Consider the following 19,688-nt stretch of genomic DNA (forward strand, 5'->3'; position numbering starts at 1 on the left):
ATTCGTTATCGCGAAGATCGCAATCTGAGATGAAAGCACGCAATGAAAGTAAGTTGCGCAATGACTGCAACAGCTACAGTGCAATCGGTTACGAGCAAAAAGTTACTGCACACAGCACGTGTAAACGTGAAGTCACTACTACATCTTTCTAACATCTCTGCTATCGCCGGAGGAAAAGCAAATGCTTTTGCTAGTTAATATAATTTTAAACATTATATTAATTATGAGAAATTTCCGATCGAGTACATTCGTTGAACTTTGCAGAAATAATCTCAGGAGTGCGGACGTTTATTAGTCATCACGTTCGCGATGGAAAACAGTAACTATTTTAATTAACAATCGCGCTGGAGCCCAACAACGTTGAAATACATATTTCCCACGAGGTGCAGAGGACGTTTATTGGAGAACAGGATATCACTCGTTCAATTAAGAAGTATTGAAACAAAACGCCGATATCATAATCGATTGATTAATTGATCTAATGTTTGACGTATCTCTTTTTTATACCTAACTCTTGAGTGTTGTTTTGACCCTTTGATACACGTCTAAAGTACAGGCGCATAATCCAAAGAATTAAACGGGCGTAATTCTACCTCGGGAAAGTATACGGAGTAAGGATCAATTTATAATTAATACGTTGAACGCCGACGGAACCTGCCGATCATATTACATCATACACGCGGGTCAGAGGGGGAGAGGTTAAGTATGATTTATATGGTTAAGCTGGCGTTTATGCACGAGCTTATCGGAGCGAGAGAGGCGTTTGCGAAAATAGCGCGAAAATATATTTGCAGCCGAACTGCCGAAGAAGCGCGCCGCGTCGCGCCGCGACGGCTCGGCTGATTTATGCAGCTCGATTAATCTAGGTTACTGCGTTATCGAGCCGCGTTTGCGTATTCGCATAATCGGCAGGGTGAACGAACCTTCCCTTCCTTCCTCGTTCGCGATCGCGATCGGGGAAAGTAAAAAAGGTTCACCGCGCGCGCGAAACCCGCCTGCGGTAAAAAGCGAGCCGATCGCCGCGAGAGATTCGTTCTACTCGACTAATTGCGGCGTGTCAGATCGTCCAATCGCAGCTGATCGGCGGCTGTTGTTTTGTGCATAAATTAGGATTTTTCGACACGTTGAAACGAGTGCTGAAAGATGGAAATTAAAGCTGTTCAGGAGAACTGAAATAATGCATATTTATAAAGTGACATTGCATCGCCTCTGGGACTTGCGACTTCGTATCGAAGTTGCGATGTTTTAACGATATAGCATGATAATATAATGTAATACGGCAAAGTGGGCTGTTAAATAAACAATAGAAATATCTGTCGCACAATAGATATCCGGTATCTTTCGCATTTAATATCCCCTCGCAGAATACAAGACTAACATGATCATGTTTTGACGAGGCGCCGATAAATATATTGACGTTAATTCATTATTTTTCTGCGTAATACGTTGCTCCTAATGGACAAACCTTTCCCCCCATTTCGGTGACACGCGGATCAGTGGAGTGGACGCCTTGGTGTACTCTCATATGCCGACGTCGTCTTTACCATTTATCAAATCGTCACTCTGGCGCCCAGACTTTAATCAATACGAACTCTCTCTGCTCCGTGTGTACTCGCCTTCTGATATCGCGTTATAGGCTCGATGCTCGATTTGTGCTAAACTCGTTAAACAATGTTTCGTAATCGAAGCTCGACTATTATTACAGTTCAACACAATTATTATACGCACGATTATGTTTCGAGAATACGTTTTGAGAATATTATTTAAAATATTATTTTTATGCGTGCAATGTGTAACGTCGTAATATTGTTATATAAAATTACGTTTTTACTACCTAGAGGGATATACTAGGTTATTTATGGCGTTATAAAAGCTTGCGTAAGTCAATGGCGCGTTCAACCCTTTTGCACGCATAATTGTGCGTACGCACCTACCGCGTGACATAAATGCGACACTTAAAGTGCGAGGTGGTTAATTAAAGCGAGTAAACTTTGCTGGCCGTTGACGACAAAATTCGTCCGCAAGTGATAATTAAACTAATAAAGAGCCAAGATATCGTCAAGTCATTTTAAGGAGAATAAAGTTTTATGTCGGAAATATTCTGAGTCATTTAGATCGTGATGCGTGACTATATTTGTTTTTGCGAGAGTAGTTCAGAATAAATAAATTTCTAGAATTTATCTACGATAAGCAAACTATACGACGTACGGAAATGATGGATTTTTATAAATCTATGTAAAAATATTTAGACACTCTATTTCTGATGACTCATCCTGTACTATCTACAGGATCTCCACCGATCAAAGGGATTCCACAAATTCCCTGAAGTTTTTACAGAGGTTCTCATACTTCAGGCATCGACGACCCTTTATCGTGCAAAATAGCCAATACAAGAGGTGTCAATTTGACGTCGATTATCGTTGCATGTTTAAGAAGATTAAAAAGCACAACCTAGCACGATCAGATTGATGGAACGTTTTTAACAGCGAAATGGCGCCACGGTTTCGAAGGGGGGCTTTATTTATAGTCAATAGACGTTTGCGTAAGTCAACTGGTGCACTCTCAACCCTTTTTAACGTGCATAAGTCTCGCATGCACGGTATACAAAGACACGAGGCACCCACACGCAGGCGCAACGCGCGTCCGCGCGGAAAACTCGCGGCGAGAGGCGAGTATATTCACCTTAAGGCCTTTAGTCTAGTGCCGTCGCACGCGATGTGCGCGTCGTGTTCACCGTGTGGCTCGTATCCCTTTGTCGACAGTGCATCGTTGCGAGTCTAGCCGATCGGGGGTCCGGGATTAACCTTCCGATGCACCTTCGGGAGGTCAAAACCACCGTGCGCTTTGAATTTTTCCCGTACGTCGTGCGGTTTGCTTATCGTATACAAATTCTATTTATTTATTTTATTCTGGGCTGCTCTCACAAAAACAAATATAGTCACGGGAATATCTTTGTTGTTCCGTATTCTATGCGACATTGCGAGATTATTCAAGATAAAAATTTTCGTCAGAAGGTTAATTAATTTTGATTAAGAATTTCCCCTATCGTAATTATATAGATAGATTAGGAAAACTTACTTGATATTGATTAGGTGTCAATTAAACATAACGCGAAAGTATTTAACCTATAAAAATCCGCGTCCACATGACTTTCTCATCGCGATGTAACTTCTTTCAACGATTGATATTTTATTCAAGAATTACTTTGCTAATAGTGGGAAAGTGATTAAAAGTGACGTCTTTGATCGCTCGAACGATCGACATTTCAAAGTAGAGACTTCGATGTAGCTGCAAAGGTTTACGTTATGCTGAACTGAACTCGTCTACGATTATGAAGTGATAATTCGGCAAATTGATTTCCACTTAAATGGAAAAGTGATTATGCAAAACGCGAATGTTGTAATCGCTCATGGCGATGGTCGGATGACGACGGTCTCTCGCTCCGATGAGAGGCTCATCGGGGTGCGATGCTAATTGACGATCGCACGGGAAACGGGATTGTACTCGAGAGGATCGACGCCCCGTTCGGCAGGCAGGGTGGAAGATGCTCGGGCATTTCGGTAGCAACGAGAGCATATTGGGCTACCTCACAGTCAAAGGTACAGATAATTTCTCTGAACGTCACAATTTGAAACAAATGAAGATAGATTAATAATCGACTTGTAGTTCTTAACAAGAATGCAAGATATATATTTTCGAGGTCAGCAAAGAAAATAATAACAGTAAAATTAATGATGCTTCTTATCGTATCAACAATGTCGATAAGGCCTGAGTTGTCTTAATTATAATGGCGAGAATTTGAGCAATCCGTGTGTTCGCATTATCAATTTCATTACGCGGAGGGTGATTGAGCGTTTGAACATTTGTATTGTAAAAATTTATACGATGCTTGATAAACGGTGCTCGGCAGATCGAAGGAAAGCGCAGCCTTCAACAACCGCGCCATGACAATGTGCTCGACTAAATTTACAGTAATTTAGCGCCGCGCGCCGACGAGAATTCGTAAATTAGCGGCGAGCCGAGTCACACTTACGCATTCGTCTATGTGATAATTTACTTCGAAAGTCAGTGGAAAGTTGCCTTTTATAACAATTCTTGTTACAGCAGAAACAACAGATTCGAGCAAAATTTCAGGACTGCTATTTTGCTCGTCGCGATTTCGATAATCTATTTATTTATAAGTTTTTACAACTATTTGCATTTACATATTTTGCATATAATCGAGATGTTTAAATATACATGAATTTGAACATGAATTTTATATGAAACTATCCATTTTCTTTTAAGCAAATCTCGACAAAGAAACATTTTGGCGCGATAACGCTTGGAACCACCATAATCCTTTAATTTTAAATAGCAACTAAAATTTTATATAATTAACTTCCGAGATATTACCTTCCGTGGCGATATATAAGCTCTTCATGCGTTTAAATCGCATAAATCTCGCAGGTAGTTTTAGATTTAAAACTGCATTGTTCATAATTGGGAGCTGTTAATCTCTTTTTTTTTATTTAACTTACGTAACGAATTAAACTTCGAAAAGTCTACAGTTCGTATGAAAGCTTTATTAATTAATTGTTAACTTATTTTCCGTAACTTCGAAATATTAATTTATTCCGCAGGTTTCTCGTTAATTTTTTAAACTCGAAATTTTACAGAGACCCTTTAGGATATTTATATATTAAGTTCAGATTATATAAATGAATTATTACTACACCATAAAGCGCTTTTATTACAAATTTATTCGTCTCTTTCTACGGAATATGTATTATACTATAAGGTAAATCTGATAGATACGTTGCGTACCATTCCCGTGTTTACCCAACATTTATCTTTTTCCGACGACCCCTTCCGATAATGGCGTAGCCACGAGACTCGTAAAAGCCGGCATTGTGCCTTTCCCCAATCCTTTATTTCTCATTTTTCTTTATCCTCTTGTCATATCGCAGAGAAGGAGATCGATACGTGTCTGAATTTCTTTTTGAACAGACTTACCACTACAAATCTCACCATCGTGTAAACAAATCTGAAAAAACGACAAGAGCCACGTCTTATCGCCGTGAAAAACGATTACAGGGCGTTTTAAGTATAGCATATGGCAAAGTCCGTGAACTAAGTTCAATGCCCTTTGAGACAACAGAAAAATTCATTTATGGGAGAGACATGGTTTGAAACTTTTTTAATTTAAGTCTCACATTTTATTTGTCAATACGATATTTTTATTTAATTATTTTCAATTTTATTTAGTATGAAGAACAAAGAATAATAAATAAATATTCTTGATAATAGGCATATAATTAGGAAAAAAATGATGATTATCTTTACTTGATTCTGTTTTATTTTACACGCGAATACAACGTCACAAGCTGAGAATGTAGTCTGATTATCTAGGACGGTCCGCCTTCTACGGTGAACCTTGGCAATTAAGCCAAGACTTAAATTTTTCCTGAGACGAACTTGTTAGTCTGAAGTTAACACACAATTTCGCGCTCTTTACACTCCGACAGATTAGTTATAACAAATTTGCATAATTCCTTTATTATCAATTCAAATTAGTCACTTCCTAACGGAAAGTTGGCATTATTAAAGAAAATGGCTAACTTTTTGTACTTCTGCATTTTTTTTAAAGTCTGTTTTTTGAACTTTACGTTAAGTGTCGGATAAAACTTTTGCTTGCGGATTTCGCCACTTTCTTTTTATTCCGTCGTGAATTCCGCTATCGAAAGCGATCGCTAGAAGCGTTGGAAGATCGGTCATGTCGGAAAGTCGTGACTCACACGTTCCCGTCCATGTTGTCTTCCGAATGCGGATGACCGGTTGGGTTTATCGTCGAGGTGCTCGCTTGCCACGATGAAGTTACGATGCGTACGCGTAACTTCGCCGTAACGGTAGTCGCCGGGTGCGACTTGCAACTAGCGCGTTGTTCGCGCCTCGTGGAAAGTGCGATGCACGCACACCCCGGTTTCATTTTCATTCGACGTAACTCGTTTGAGGAACAGCACGTATACCGCGATCCCCCGTGTATACATGTATATCATCTCTGCAATCCCATTAATTCTCCAAAGTTGACACATTCACAGCCTCGTATTACAATACGACTGCGATTGCAACTTCACCGTCACGAATGCAAAAAGTCTACATAAAGATTATCTGATACAACTTTAAGCGTGACGGCTGCATGCATCCGTTCTTGTACTTAACGAAGATGCAAATTTAAAGCGGATTAAACTGATATTAATTTTAACATGTATAATCCGTTCGTCATATTGGAGTAAGAAACTTCTCCTATATCTATGACAAATACGCGTCTGTGCGATGCAAATCAGCTGGAATATTACATCCCATAATTAATTCGAAGTTCCCTCGGCGGTTCTCCGTCGTGAACAACGCGGACACCGCGGGCAACGCGTGAGAAATTCGAGGCGGACGGCGAGGCACACGAATCTGCATGGTAAACGTTCGCGAGATTCCTCGGCTTCTCTTTCGCATTCGCGCAACGTCGACGTCGGCGGTTTCGCGGTGACGATTCGCGCGGCGATATCGTTCGCATTCCGCGGGGTGCACGTCACTCACCGACGCGGCGTCGTCGGCCGAGGAGTCGCGTTCTGAAAAGTTGCAGAAAACTGCATGCTAAATTGCATGCGCCTATACAATCGCGTGTAATCATTAAAACGCAATAGAACGTACGGTCAAAGAGCAAGAAGTTGCCATTGTTTGATATCTCGAATGTCGAGACTAAGGGATTTAAATAAGAAGAGTAAGAAATCAAGTCAAAGCTGAGAGACGAAGTTTATTTCAGTATCAAACATAAATATATAATTCGATTAAAATATAGTACAATTGTGCTTTATATTATCGTATTGCTGTCTAATAAAATGTCATCAAAGTTGCAGCAACGTGCACTTTCTCACAATGGCCTTTAAATATTTTGTGTCATTAATTTTACGATATCGCGTAAATCTTTATCGTCTGGACTACTAATCGTTATAAAATTACACAAAGATTCTGATATGCTTATAGTTTTCTTGATAAGTTTGAGAAGCATCGTCGCTTTATGTTGGTCATGAAAGCAGTCTTGACACTAATTCGCACATTATCAATTAATCACGTCGCGCCGCACTTTTTCGTAGCGACCTGAAACTCACTTATGGTATCAGCAAAGCGAAAGAGAGGCATCTCCAACAGTGTCCTCGCTCGCTCTTTTGCGACCCGACGGAGTGTCACGCCTACCGTGAATTGTACAAATTCATATTACTACTAACATCCAACGTGATTACGAAACGTTCCGCGAAGTAAGTACGATTACGTGCGTTTTGGTTTCAGTTCAGAGAAAATCATCAGAAAATAATTCTTTCGATTTTTATATTCATTTCTTATTTTTCTTTTCTTTTTTCAAGTGTTTTACGATTTTACATTTTAATATTTGCACAACTGCCCCACTGGGCAGAGTTGACCGTAATTATATGCAAATTTAAATTGCATTGTTTTCTTTGTTATATCGATAATTATAATTATTCCCTACATTATAAGTTACCATCGATAATGAATAATCAGCATTTAAAAAAAGAGCTCAACTGATATAACGTTATCATGTGGATGAAAAGCTCGATAGAAACCTTGCGATTGTTATACCCGCCGTTTTTTCGAGCAGTGTATATGTCGCATTATACACTGGAACATTCACGTGTGAGATACTCCGCTGCAGAATTGCCGACTGTTAATTTCGCTAATTGCTGCGAAGAGTTCCATGTATGCGTGCTATCACATATTGATAGTGATACGTGGTAATTATGACGTGTACATGACACGAGCTTGCATAAGGACAGACGCTCTGGGACTCGAATTTACCTTTACCGTTTCCTAAGAAACCGTGGCGAAAGTCTTTGATTAATAATCGTAAAGAGATAATGTAAATGTAGATTTAAGATAAGATGATAACGAACAGGAAATAAAATATTTTAATGTTGTATCTTGCGTAATTTATGCTTCTAAACATAGATTTAACAATGCAATCTCAGAATATATTGAAATTATATAAACAAAGACTGAAGACTTTAGATATCGCATTATTTCCAATAACGTATAAATTTTTAAATTGTAAATATGTACATATTGCTAATTTAGTAATTTAGTGTTGAAAATTTTATATATCGCTCTCTTTGTGCAGAGTAACTGTGTATTTTTTAACTTTTTTTTTCCAACGTAAAATATGTAACACACGTCAATGGTACTTTTACAGATTCTCAGGATGTCGACCTGGACGCGATTCTCGGTGAATTGTGCGCTTTGGAGCGACGTTGCGACGGCGACATCGCCGCCACTCCTGCGGCAGATTCACAAAGGCCAGGACGACCCACCAGCGCAAGGATCAATCCGGGCGACAACACTGACATCAAAAATGAAGGAGGTACGGGCTTGAATATCAAAGAAATTTTCTTGCGATATATTATTCGCATTTATTGTATTTGATTTGTTGCTTAAATTATATATAGCAACCTACTTTATATTACTTGCAATTTTATAAATTATATTATATTATGTATAGTGCATAATAAAGCTTAAAATATTTTATCTTTATATGCATTTATGTTTGATCTTGTTATTATAGGTATGCGCACTGATAGTCCCGATAACGACAGTGCGTTTTCGGACACGGTGTCCATGCTGTCCAGCGAAAGTTCGGCAAGTAGTAGCGGTTCCGGACACAAGCCACCTCAGACCGCCATGCACACAGCTCCTCAGCAACAACCACACCAACTTGTCGGTGAGTCTTTACTTTATTACTTTACGCCGCGATCGATAACTACAGATCGTTGATTGAGTCATCGATTTAATTGAGACCAATTTAAATTTTGTTAATCCCATTTCTTCAAATTCGTTCGTTTTACGTGCGCTATTTTATCTGTTTAAAATACTTGGACGGCAAATATTCTATTTTTACTTGTATTTATATCTATGTCAGATGGGATCGTGCATCATGAGTAAATTTGTTTGCAATTATCTCTTGAGATGCAGCGAGTAGAGCGAAGGCAGAGAAGATCCGCCTGGCACTGGAGAAGATGCGCGAGGCGAGCGTACAGAAGCTCTTCATCAAAGCGTTTACGTTGGACGGCAGCGGTAAAAGCCTCCTGGTCGACGAAGGGATGAGCGTCGCGCACGTGTGTAGGTTGCTCGCGGACAAAAACCACGTGCCAATGGATCCAAAGTGGGCCGTGGTCGAGCACTTGCCCGATCTCTTCATGGGTGAGTCTATTATCTTCTATTTGTCGACTGCTAATTGCTAGACTGGTGGCGCAACAATTATTCTCTGCTGGATAATATTTACATGCAACATTAATTTTTAATGCCAACATTCTTATTTTTAATCGATATTTACTAGAGCTTGAAAAGCCTTTCTTATATTTATGTATTATTACTAAAAATAACATTGAGTAGATATATTTTATATATAATATCTATATTATGTAACTTTAAATAACAAGCAGCGCGTTATTACATTCAACATATAATATCTGATTTTTTCTTCATGTTATTGTAACTTTTTCTAAAAAGAATCCATTGCAAGCTTCAAGAAACGATTTTATTGCACTATCGACGTTGACAGAACAGAATACGTAATGAACGAGGTATTATTAAAACTTTCAGAGAGGGTTTACGAGGACCACGAATTGTTAGTGGAGAATCTACTGCTGTGGACCAGGGATTCCAAAAACAAGTTGCTTTTCGTCGAGAGACCGGATAAAACACAGCTATTTCTCACGCCCGAGCGATTCCTTCTCGGTCCCACAGATCGCGGCGGCGGCGAGTACGACGACCACTCGAGAAATATCCTACTGGAGGAGTTCTTCTCGAGCAGCAACGTCGGCGTGCCCGAGGTAAGCGGCGGGATGACGTGTTTACGATATCGTTGCGTCTTGGCAACCGGACTGAGCAATGGTAACGAGTTCGTTGACATACATCCCACTTCTCCTCTGCATCGATTACCATTCGCTTCCAGGTCGAGGGTCCGCTGTACTTGAAATCGGACAGCAAGAAGGGCTGGAAGAGGTATCACTTCATTCTACGAGCTTCTGGTCTTTATTATTGGCCCAAGGAAAAAGCGCGCACCGCTCGAGATCTCATCTGCCTGGCGACTTTCGACGTTAATCAGGTTTGCCATACTTTTATATATTCTTTCTCAATAATTTTTAGCGGTTGTACAAGTTGCATCCTATATCCATTATATCTCGTTCTACCTTAAGATTGTATGATCTCCTTCTTTAATTATTTACTATAAAATTCTTCAGCCATGAATTATGCAAGTCGATTCCATAAAGAATGTCGCTAACTGTTAACCAGGTTTATTATGGCGTTGGTTGGCGAAAGAAATACAAGGCGCCCACAGATTTCTGCTTCGCCGTGAAGCATCCACGGCTGCAACAGCCCAAATCCACCAAGTACATCAAATTCCTCTGCGCGGAGGATAACGCGTCCTTGGAGCGATGGATGGTTGGCATCCGCGTGGCAAAGTACGGCAGGCAGCTGATGGAGAACTATCGGGCGCTCGTAGACGAACTGGCGCAGGAAGATCTGGACTTGTTAGCACACGCCAGATCGTGTTCGGTCAGTTCTATCGCTACCCCGCCAAATCAGACCCAGTATAACACGACGAATGACAACGCTAGGCATTTTGCGGAGAATGTGAGGCACAGCAACGAAACGGTAGTCGCCACGACGAGGCAATACGACGGACAAAGACAGAGTTATAATCCGGAACAACGGCAGAGCTACAATAATGACGGCAGGCTGAGCAGAGCGAGCAGCTCCAGCTCTAGCGGATGCCTGTCTGATGGGGCACCGAGTAGTTGTGAGGTGATTAAATACTTTGATTGCCAAAATAAATTTATTAAAAAATATTATTACATGCGACTGTTACTGTTGCGTCATAATTACAATTATTTAATTGTCGTATATTAATTGTTTGGCAGGTGGCCTTCGAATGCGGTGAGTTTCCAACCGGCACGATAAAGCGGAAGCCGTCTATGAATCCGAAGTTGCCCCTCACGTCGATTACGAGGCAATTGAAAGAGGTCGGCGAAACCGTTCGAGACGAGCCGGACTCCTGTCCAAGTCCGACGAGCTCGGGATCCGGTACGCTGACTAGGAGGCACAGTCGTCGGCGAAGCGGCACTGATTCCGACGGATCCGGAACGTTGAAGAGACATCATAGATCTGGAAACGCGACGCCCGTTAGTCCAGTACCTCCCGGCACGCCGGTGAGGGAAAGAGCGAGCCCTATGGGATACAGCAGATCGGAAAGTCAAGAGTCGAAGACACCGACGAGTCCGATACAAGCGTGCATGGTAATTTATATTACTAAAGAATTTAACATAGCCTAAGATTTATCCGGTATGTAACGAACAAGTTTGTGTCCTATAGATGGATTCAATTACCTCACTGCCACCGCCACCGTCGCCATCAAGAGTCGCCGAGGAAGTCGAGTCTGACAGCGAGCCGCTTCCGCCGCCACCCCCCGAGATGTTCCGCTCGAATCTCTCACTAGACTCTCTGCCGCCGCCGCCGGCACCCGGTGAACTTCCGGTTTGCAATACGCCGGAGCTCACGGGCTCCTCGTTGAGTCTCGCGTCTCTACCGCCACCGCCCAGCCCGCTCGTCGGCGAGACCGGAACGATACGTCGCGCCAGACCCAAGCAGCCCACCCCTACGAACTCTGTGACTCCCGAGAGCACTCCTACGCACACTCCCAATCCCAGGTCGCAGTCCAATCAAATATATACAAATAGTATCGCGCTGAACAGCAACTCGGTCCAGAATTACAATTCGAATGCATCTCCGAATGTTCATAATGCGAACAACATCGCCAATTCCGTATCTTCACCGCACAGTTCCTATCCAGGATCGACGGCGAGCACGCCGACCTACACTCCGAACTCGCCTAATTTCACATCGCCACCGCCCTTCGTGCCACCGCCGGCTTATGGTACTCAGCCGCCACACACCAATTCCCAGAGTCTCGGCCGGCAAAATTCCAAGGTCGAATCGATATACCAGTCCGGTCATCACAACACGATCCAGACGATCAGGCCAAATCCCAATATGGACACCGTCCGACGTAGCGCTATGAAACAAGGAACCGGTCATTACGCGGCGCCGCCTTATCTGGCCGAATTGAAGGCCGCTTCCAGTCCGCAGCCGCAACGACGAGTGACCATTCAAGAACCACCGACGTCGCCCAAGTCGAAGACCGGAACCGGCAAGAAGATCTCATTTAATCTACCACCCCAACAGGAACCCGGCAGTCCCGCGTTACCGCAACGAAAGCCGACGCCGCCTAGAAGATCCGACAGCACCAGGCTCACGTCGCCGAAGAAGCTGGCGGCGTCCGACCAGGCGCCGCCAGGCGATTTCCTCAAGGACCTCCAGAGGGTAATGAGGAAAAAGTGGCAGGTTGCGCAGAAGTGCAAGCTGGATTCGACGACGACGCCGCACGAGGTGCTCGGTTTTCGGGACCCGCCGCCCGCCGTGGCCGATTACAGGGAAACCAATGTGTCTAACTGGGTGCAGGAACACTACGGTGCGGATAATCTGTATGAGAATGTATACGCGACGGATCCTCATGCGCCGGTCGAGTACGCGTCCAGCCCGGCCCGGCAGACGACGGTGAGATTCGCCGACGAGAATTGCAGCATGAACATCGTCAACGCGATTGCCGGGAAGAGGCGACCGCCACCGCCGCCGCCCAAAAGGGCCGAGACCACGCATCTGACCACCACCAGAGCGATGCACTGACAATAGCAGATAATTCAGCCCCATCCCGAGAGGCGATGGTACTGCTGTCTCTGCGGCTGGTGGAAAGAATGAGAACGGAGGCGGATGTCGAGTACATCGAGTCCATCGCTGCTGCTAGAGAGAATCGTCAATGGGAGAAGAGAAACGTCTCTCCGTTAAAGAATAGATTGTATGGTTTCGTTGCTCTGGGCTCTGTGCTGGAGAATCGAATGAAAAATCGAGAGAGAAGAAATCGTTCGGACACGCACACGGAAGTTTAAAAGGAAAATATATTCGTCAGTTTCGGTTCTGAACGGCTCTTTCAGTTTTGGAAAGAACTGAATTGACAGAATCTATTTATATGGATGTTAATGAGAAGAAACCGTTCAAATTACCAGCAACAAAATTATAAGAAGTTTGAGATTATCATGACAAATTACAAGTGCAAGAGGATGAATGTCGACGAACCGTCCTTACCGGAAGTTTTTCTTGACGCGCGTAACATAACTGCCGTTTAGAGCTGAACACGAACCGAAAGATGAATGATGTAAACGCTCCTTTGAATCGAGCAACGAACTAAATTGAATTCGAGCCCGCGACAGAGATTCGATGGCGTCATGGCCGATCAACACATAAGGAACACTGCCGCACATACGAAGGATGTGATATAAATCATAAGCACCATGCCCACGCGCTTCTGCGATCTAAGGATCGCGGGGGAAAAAGAGAGGAGACGATGAGAAGCAACGCGACGGAACGCACGATTTTTTTAGGCAGGACGTAGGGACTAACCGATGATTTTATGCAGAATCAAGGAGTTCTGCTTGTGCGTAAATTTTATAACCGCTAACTGCCTCGTCTGCGATTTTCTCAAATATACTTGGATGTGATAAATAATATAAAATAAAAAATATATATGTGCGAATATGATCTGTTGAAGTATTCTCAAGTTTGATTCAAAGAAATAATTATCGGTCAAAGAATAATCGTGTCCGAATATAATTTTTAATAATTTTGTCCAACACTTAAAAAAAAGCTGATTTGGCATTCGCTTCGAGATAATATTGCTTCAAGAGTATCGCGAAAATATTTTACGTGCTTTAATAATAAAAATTGGAATAAAAATGTAATATATTATATATTATATATATATTTTTTTTTGTCTCAAGTTTTTGCTTCTTGAATTTTTCGAAATAAAAAGCTTGATGATTCGGACTGTATTCCCAAAGAATATAACGAAGGGAACGCATAATCTGTAACGCGTAAACCGCAACGCTCGAAGATACGCCGAGGAAGAAAGTCGCCGCGAAGCGAAATTGATCTCAGCTCGAACTGGAAGCGACCCGACTTTTCGCAGCGCAAGTATTTCAACGGTAAAGAAGACAACTTTATCTTCTATGCGACTAGAGCGTCTTTTGCGATCACATCCTTGTGCATAGGTATATATGTATATAAACTGATTATGTACGCGCGTTTACATCGTTATATCAACTTGGATACTGTATGTGTAGTTGTATTATACAATCGGAACACGCTTCACGATGTGGACACGATGACGAGATTTACGGTTATCCGTACGTTCATCGGTTGTACCCAATAGAACTACGTGACGATAACTTTACTCGCCCGTCGTCGGAGTGAACTGCGCGTGACGCGAGATCTCGTTTATGCCATTTTCCGTTTCATTTTCGTTGGATAACGAAGGAAAACTGACGACGTCATTCTGACGGATCCAGGTGGATCAAATGAGAAGAATGCCGAAATTTGCGCGAGTCTTTGATGAACCGATTAACTCTGGAGGCTAGATAGATAATAACAAATTCTTTGGATAACTCTTTAAATGAAGCTGCTGAGAGGAACACGCATTTAACAAGTGTTAGTTATCCGCTGGACCTGTTGGGTGGGCGATTTAACTAACTCTCTTTATCTTATTTCAAGTATCCGATTCCTAGAATTAGACGAAGAAAAATGCGATCTTATAGGTACGTGCGATTGTCTCACGTCGCCGACCAGAGAGAAAGCGAAATATGCGTCGAGCGATCGCGAGGATCGTCGCGCTAGCCAATGACGAGGAACAATATCGTGCGTAGCTTCCCGTTTGTGATCACCAATGGAATCTTCAGCAACGACTAGCCGAGCCTTTTTGAAGGTCGCGTAGCTGATGTAGTTTTATATCTCGATTTGTATCACGTTTGCATGACTTACATGTGAAAGTTAACGACTCTTCGGACTTACGGAGCATTCTGTATCGTCGAATTTTTATATACGAAGATCGATAGCCGCTCGAGGAAGCCCGTTCGTACGATATTCAACCCGTAGAAAGTATTTTGTAAGATCAACAAATTTTGATACAAATATATTTCGCCGTAGTTATACGCGAGTATATGGATAGGGAACTACAGGACTCAACGTTACGAGTAGTTCATCGACCAGTTTTTCGAGCCAACGAACCATTTCTAATTTTTAATCCTTCGATATATTTCCGAGAAGATCATATCCACGATAATCTATAATAAACCATTTTTCTAAAGTTCATGCTGCGTATGTGTGCGGGATACTAATGTAAGTGACTTATCGACCCATCTTTGGTCGACAGATCACTTTTGATTCGTCAGCATTTAAAAAATTTTTTAAAAAGAATATTTACGCCGTGCCTACGCGCGAGAATTTTTCAAACTTTCTAAAAAATGCCGTGTGTGTATGTGCGTGAAGATTTTCCAGTTTTATAAAGGGTTGCGTTTTTTAATGTGCAGCCATACAATTTCTTACGGTTTTTCACGCCGTGCCTGTGCGCGAAAATTTTCCAAATTTTCAAGGAGATCCGCACGATCTCGCACCGGACGTGCTCCCTCGAGCGAGCGCCGAAAACGAGCACGAATCTGCGTACTGTAACACAATCGAATTACTTAATAATAATAGCTAAAGACTAACTTAAAGTGGAACCGTCGATGTCGATTTAACTATATCCCCGCCTTACGCGCGGTTTAATCAAACTGAACCAATAATATAAATGCATTTTTGAGACTAATATATCGACTTTACAGAGACTAATGATCTTTTTCATACGAATTTCTAAAATATATTTCCCGCGAGTGCGAGTATCAGTGCCTCTTGGAATCAGCGCTTGGAATGCGACTCGCGAAATCTTATTCTTCAAGCAATTTGTCGAAGACATTTCGACAGTCAGTACATTTTATATTAATTTTATATGAATTACAATTTCATATTTCGGTTTTATTTTGTGTTTTTAGACTTAATTGTATTTCCATCGTGATCTGAGATGGATTTACTAGCGTTCTAATAATTTTATTTTTTATTTTGATGGAATTTTGTATTTTTTTTTTTTACGTTGCCGTGATTTCGCTGCGCGGTCACGTCGCCGACTTATTCCAAGTAAATTGAAAGAGGGACTGGTACGGGACTTGTTCGGAATGCTGGCGCGTGCCGAGATAAAAACTTCTTTTGTATCCGTACTCCTTAAGGAACTTTCGCCGAGCTGAACACTCCAGGCAATCTGTGTAGGTAGCTTTTAGTATTCGATGTACGCGTGCTGGCCATCGCTTAATTTTTTTCGGGATGGATGAATTAATCGATCGTCCATTTCCAGTGAACAATAATTTGATTGAAGCTTTCGCGTTGAGATTAGTGCAATTGGCAATAGAAATCTGTAGGGAACGAAGAAAGCGAGAAAGCATAACAATGATTATTGGTTACTAACAGAAATTATAACATTTTGATTATGGTATACGGGGTCGGCTTAGAAGATTAATCAACGATGTCGAAATCTGCCAAGTTAAGAACAAGCGGAACAAAGAAGTCGTTCATTGCGAAACGCGTTTTTCTTCATTGCAACAATTTTCACGAGTAGATTTAGCGAAGGAGAAAAATATGTTTCTTTTTCACATCGAAGAATATTTGTAGAAGATAGGAGGGAGCTTTTTGAGTCGGCCCTATTTCGATTGCATACTCTAAGTTGTTCGTATAATTATGTAAATATTGTGGTACACCACGAGGGAAAATTATTGTCGGTGATGTTCGCACTGCCGAACAATGATACAAACGTGTTTACATACATTGTTGCGTAGGAGAAGTGAAGTGAGAGAGGCAAGTGTGAGCCTTCGAAGGTTTTGGAAGGGAAACGAATCTTGCGAAAGACGGAGTTTCACTGCGTTTCGTTTGGTTCAATCATTTGTTTCGCCTCGAGAAAGTCGCTTCGGTCAGTTATCTCGAAGATGAGAGACCTCGACGGCTGCGTTCTCATCGCTATCAGATCGATTCGATGTAGCTTAACAGTTAGACTCTAGGTCGTATTGCAGGTTGTTTCGGATACGCTCTGTGCAGGTGTGTTTAAAAAAATTGTGACAATACTGACATTATTTCGTGACCCGACGCCAGTTGTTTAGGTATAACGCGTACCGAGCGAACAAAGAAATGCGCAGCAGTTGAAATATTATAGGTATTATATTCATGTTTTTATGTAAATAAATTTTTGGTATATTTCAATGGTCGACGACGATTTTTTCTCTCCCTTGTGCCGTATCTGACGCTTGATATTTATTATAGAAGTTTATATTATAGAAATAATAATTTATTATTGATAGACCACAATTTTTATTCTTAAAAGTAACTTACAATTATTTATAATTTTTGTAATATTCTGTAAGTTTCCAATTACCGACAGTGTGAGCCAAGATTTCGTAGAAACTTTTTCATAAAAGTTGCAACGTTTCGTCACAATAATTTCATAATATTACATATGAGAAAGAAAAATTGTATTTATTATTTTATATTTTCATATAGTTAAAAATATTTTCCAATTTTATTAACCATCGGTAATACTAACCGTTGGTCAAGAGAAGTAGAAAAAAGCTTCTTACTTTCAATTATAAATCACAATGATAAAATATTACGAAAAATATTTATATGTATAAAAATTGCACGTTGCAATACTTAATGGCTTTTGTCAATTCTAGTCTGACTATATTTTTAAAATCATATCTGAAGTATCTGAAGTTCCTTATTACGTTACAAGATAACGCACGATTGCCGAGAAATAATTTTGCTTCTTTAGTTTAAAAGATTTTCTATTATACGTATTTTATATAGAATTATTATTTTTTATATATCTTGTCTTTTTCGTCTTTTGCGCGAACTCTTTTAGCATGATTCTCTTTTTCTCTCTTTCCTCCCTTCTCTCCTTATAAAATTTCAAACCGATGCTTACCCTTCTGCCAGCGGGCATATAAGTGGCAAAAAGATGCGCGCTTCCGGTCATAAAAGCGCCTTAATAAAAAGCCCTCGTTTTTAATATTCTCAAGCCGTGTGTGAGGGACGCGCTCGTAGATACACATAAACTTGCGCGGTATTGAATTTTCCAGCTTTTCTCGCCGCGTAAGCCAAGGTTCACCGTAAAGCTGTGGCTGCCGGCACAAATATTCGCTTCGATATTTTCTCTCTTCCTCTCTCTCTCTCTCTCTCTCTCTCTCTCTCTCTCTCTCTCTCTCTCTCTCTCTCTCTCTCTCTCTCTCTCTCTCTCTCTCTCTCTTTTTCCTCTTTTTTATTCTAATACATTAACGATAGCCCTCGCGTCACCGAGCATGATTCATAATTCATCTGTCGCGTTCTTTGTTGGCGATTCTTTGTCGCGACCGGCCCGTAATTAAGTTGGCCCGATAAAAGTTCGTGATAAGAGCCACCATGTTGAATCACTTGACGTCGCTTCGTAGAAAAATCGTTTAGCAAACGGAATATTTCGCTCGTATAAATGAGATACTCATTGCTATACATGTAAAGCGGATAAAGTCGTCTCTAAAAAAAGGATGAGATCACTGGGTGCTCAATACACGAGATTGAAGCTACATTACGTTTCGGTTTTCGTTTCGATTTACAGTCTATTACTTTCAGTCTTGTATCTTTATTCTTTCTACACTTTGAATAAAACAATTATATATTTATTCTTTCAAGAAAGAAAGAACAAAAGAAAAACGACTGGCCGGTGACTAAATATAATAGATCTATAACATATTCGTCTCGTGCGTACTCTAATTGAATTCAACTTCTTGTAGGACCTTTTTAAAAAAGTTAGTCGCGAAAACAAGAAAACTGGTAAGTCACGTTTGATGTTTCCTTCAACAGTCTGGCCTTCTTCTCACAACGCGTCTTATCATTGGGTCAGTTTCCGATAAAAATGATTCAATGTCGTGATTCAATGGAAGACGAGGAACATCTGCATGCGTACGCTGAACTATTTCGTAAGTTACAGAAGTAATTAGGTACCCTGGCTAAATCGTGATGGCCATATCAATCATCTTCCGGATTAGCGATATAATTAACATGCGTCTTATCTCGCTTACGAATGTGCCACGTGTCAAACATGTCGAGTTTGACATTCAAGTCTTCAGATATTTCTCAACTCAAGAATGTGCGAGAGTATTATCGATAAAGCATCGCCTGTCAAACCGAGGGACTCGACGAACAATATTGTAAGTAATAATCGATGGACAATTATTCGCAGCATGTGGGGCGGCTTTTCCGTGAAATTACGGCGATCGCACGTACATATTACATTTGCTAAATTGCTGCGTTTTACTTCATAACATAAGGGAGATTGACGTAAATATATGAAATTGCCGGGAGCGGGGAAGGAAAGGGGGTTACAGAGTTTTATGGGATTCTTTTTACGACTTACGGCAGTCCTGCGTTCTACTTTGCGTTTACGTCATGCGCGACCCTCGAGCGTTTACGCGCGTCGCTGTTGCGAGCAAGGGGGATCGAGGGGGCTCGATGTTATACGTTTCTCGGTCGGTATCGAGTGTGCTCCCTCCGAAATTCCCGGTCTTCCTTGCTTTCCAAATTCTGTAAAAGTGTCCCACGTGCGCGCATAAAATGTCCCTCCCTGCCTCCTTCTCCTCGTTGCGTCA

General features: G+C 41.4%; 1 protein-coding gene across 8 annotated transcripts in view; it reads left to right on the forward strand.

The window, feature by feature from the left end:
• The window catches only part of LOC139785220 (uncharacterized), a 121,498-nt gene extending 104,227 nt beyond the window's left edge, over positions 1–17,271 (forward strand). For 5 of the 8 annotated variants that reach the window (XM_071724404.1, XM_071724393.1, XM_071724438.1 and 2 more), the window contains 8 exons: positions 8,240–8,407; positions 8,609–8,764; positions 9,010–9,243; positions 9,646–9,875; positions 9,998–10,150; positions 10,339–10,851; positions 10,968–11,342; positions 11,419–17,271. In XM_071724404.1, the coding sequence (XP_071580505.1) occupies positions 8,240–8,407; positions 8,609–8,764; positions 9,010–9,243; positions 9,646–9,875; positions 9,998–10,150; positions 10,339–10,851; positions 10,968–11,342; positions 11,419–12,789 (3,200 nt within the window). In that variant the 3' untranslated portion in view covers positions 12,790–17,271. Of the gene's footprint in view, positions 1–2,720; positions 3,600–8,239; positions 8,408–8,608; positions 8,765–9,009; positions 9,244–9,645; positions 9,876–9,997; positions 10,151–10,338; positions 10,852–10,967; positions 11,343–11,418 lie in introns of those variants that run through there. The other 3 variants (XM_071724432.1, XM_071724425.1, XM_071724399.1) reach the window with 3 other exon arrangements.
• The last annotated feature ends 2,417 nt before the right edge of the window (positions 17,272–19,688 follow it).

This window comes from Temnothorax nylanderi, unplaced genomic scaffold, assembly GCF_030848795.1.
Source record: "Temnothorax nylanderi isolate EJ_2023f unplaced genomic scaffold, tnyl_v1.0 TNYL_tig0008_pilon, whole genome shotgun sequence".
Taxonomy (NCBI): Eukaryota; Metazoa; Arthropoda; class Insecta; order Hymenoptera; family Formicidae; genus Temnothorax; species Temnothorax nylanderi.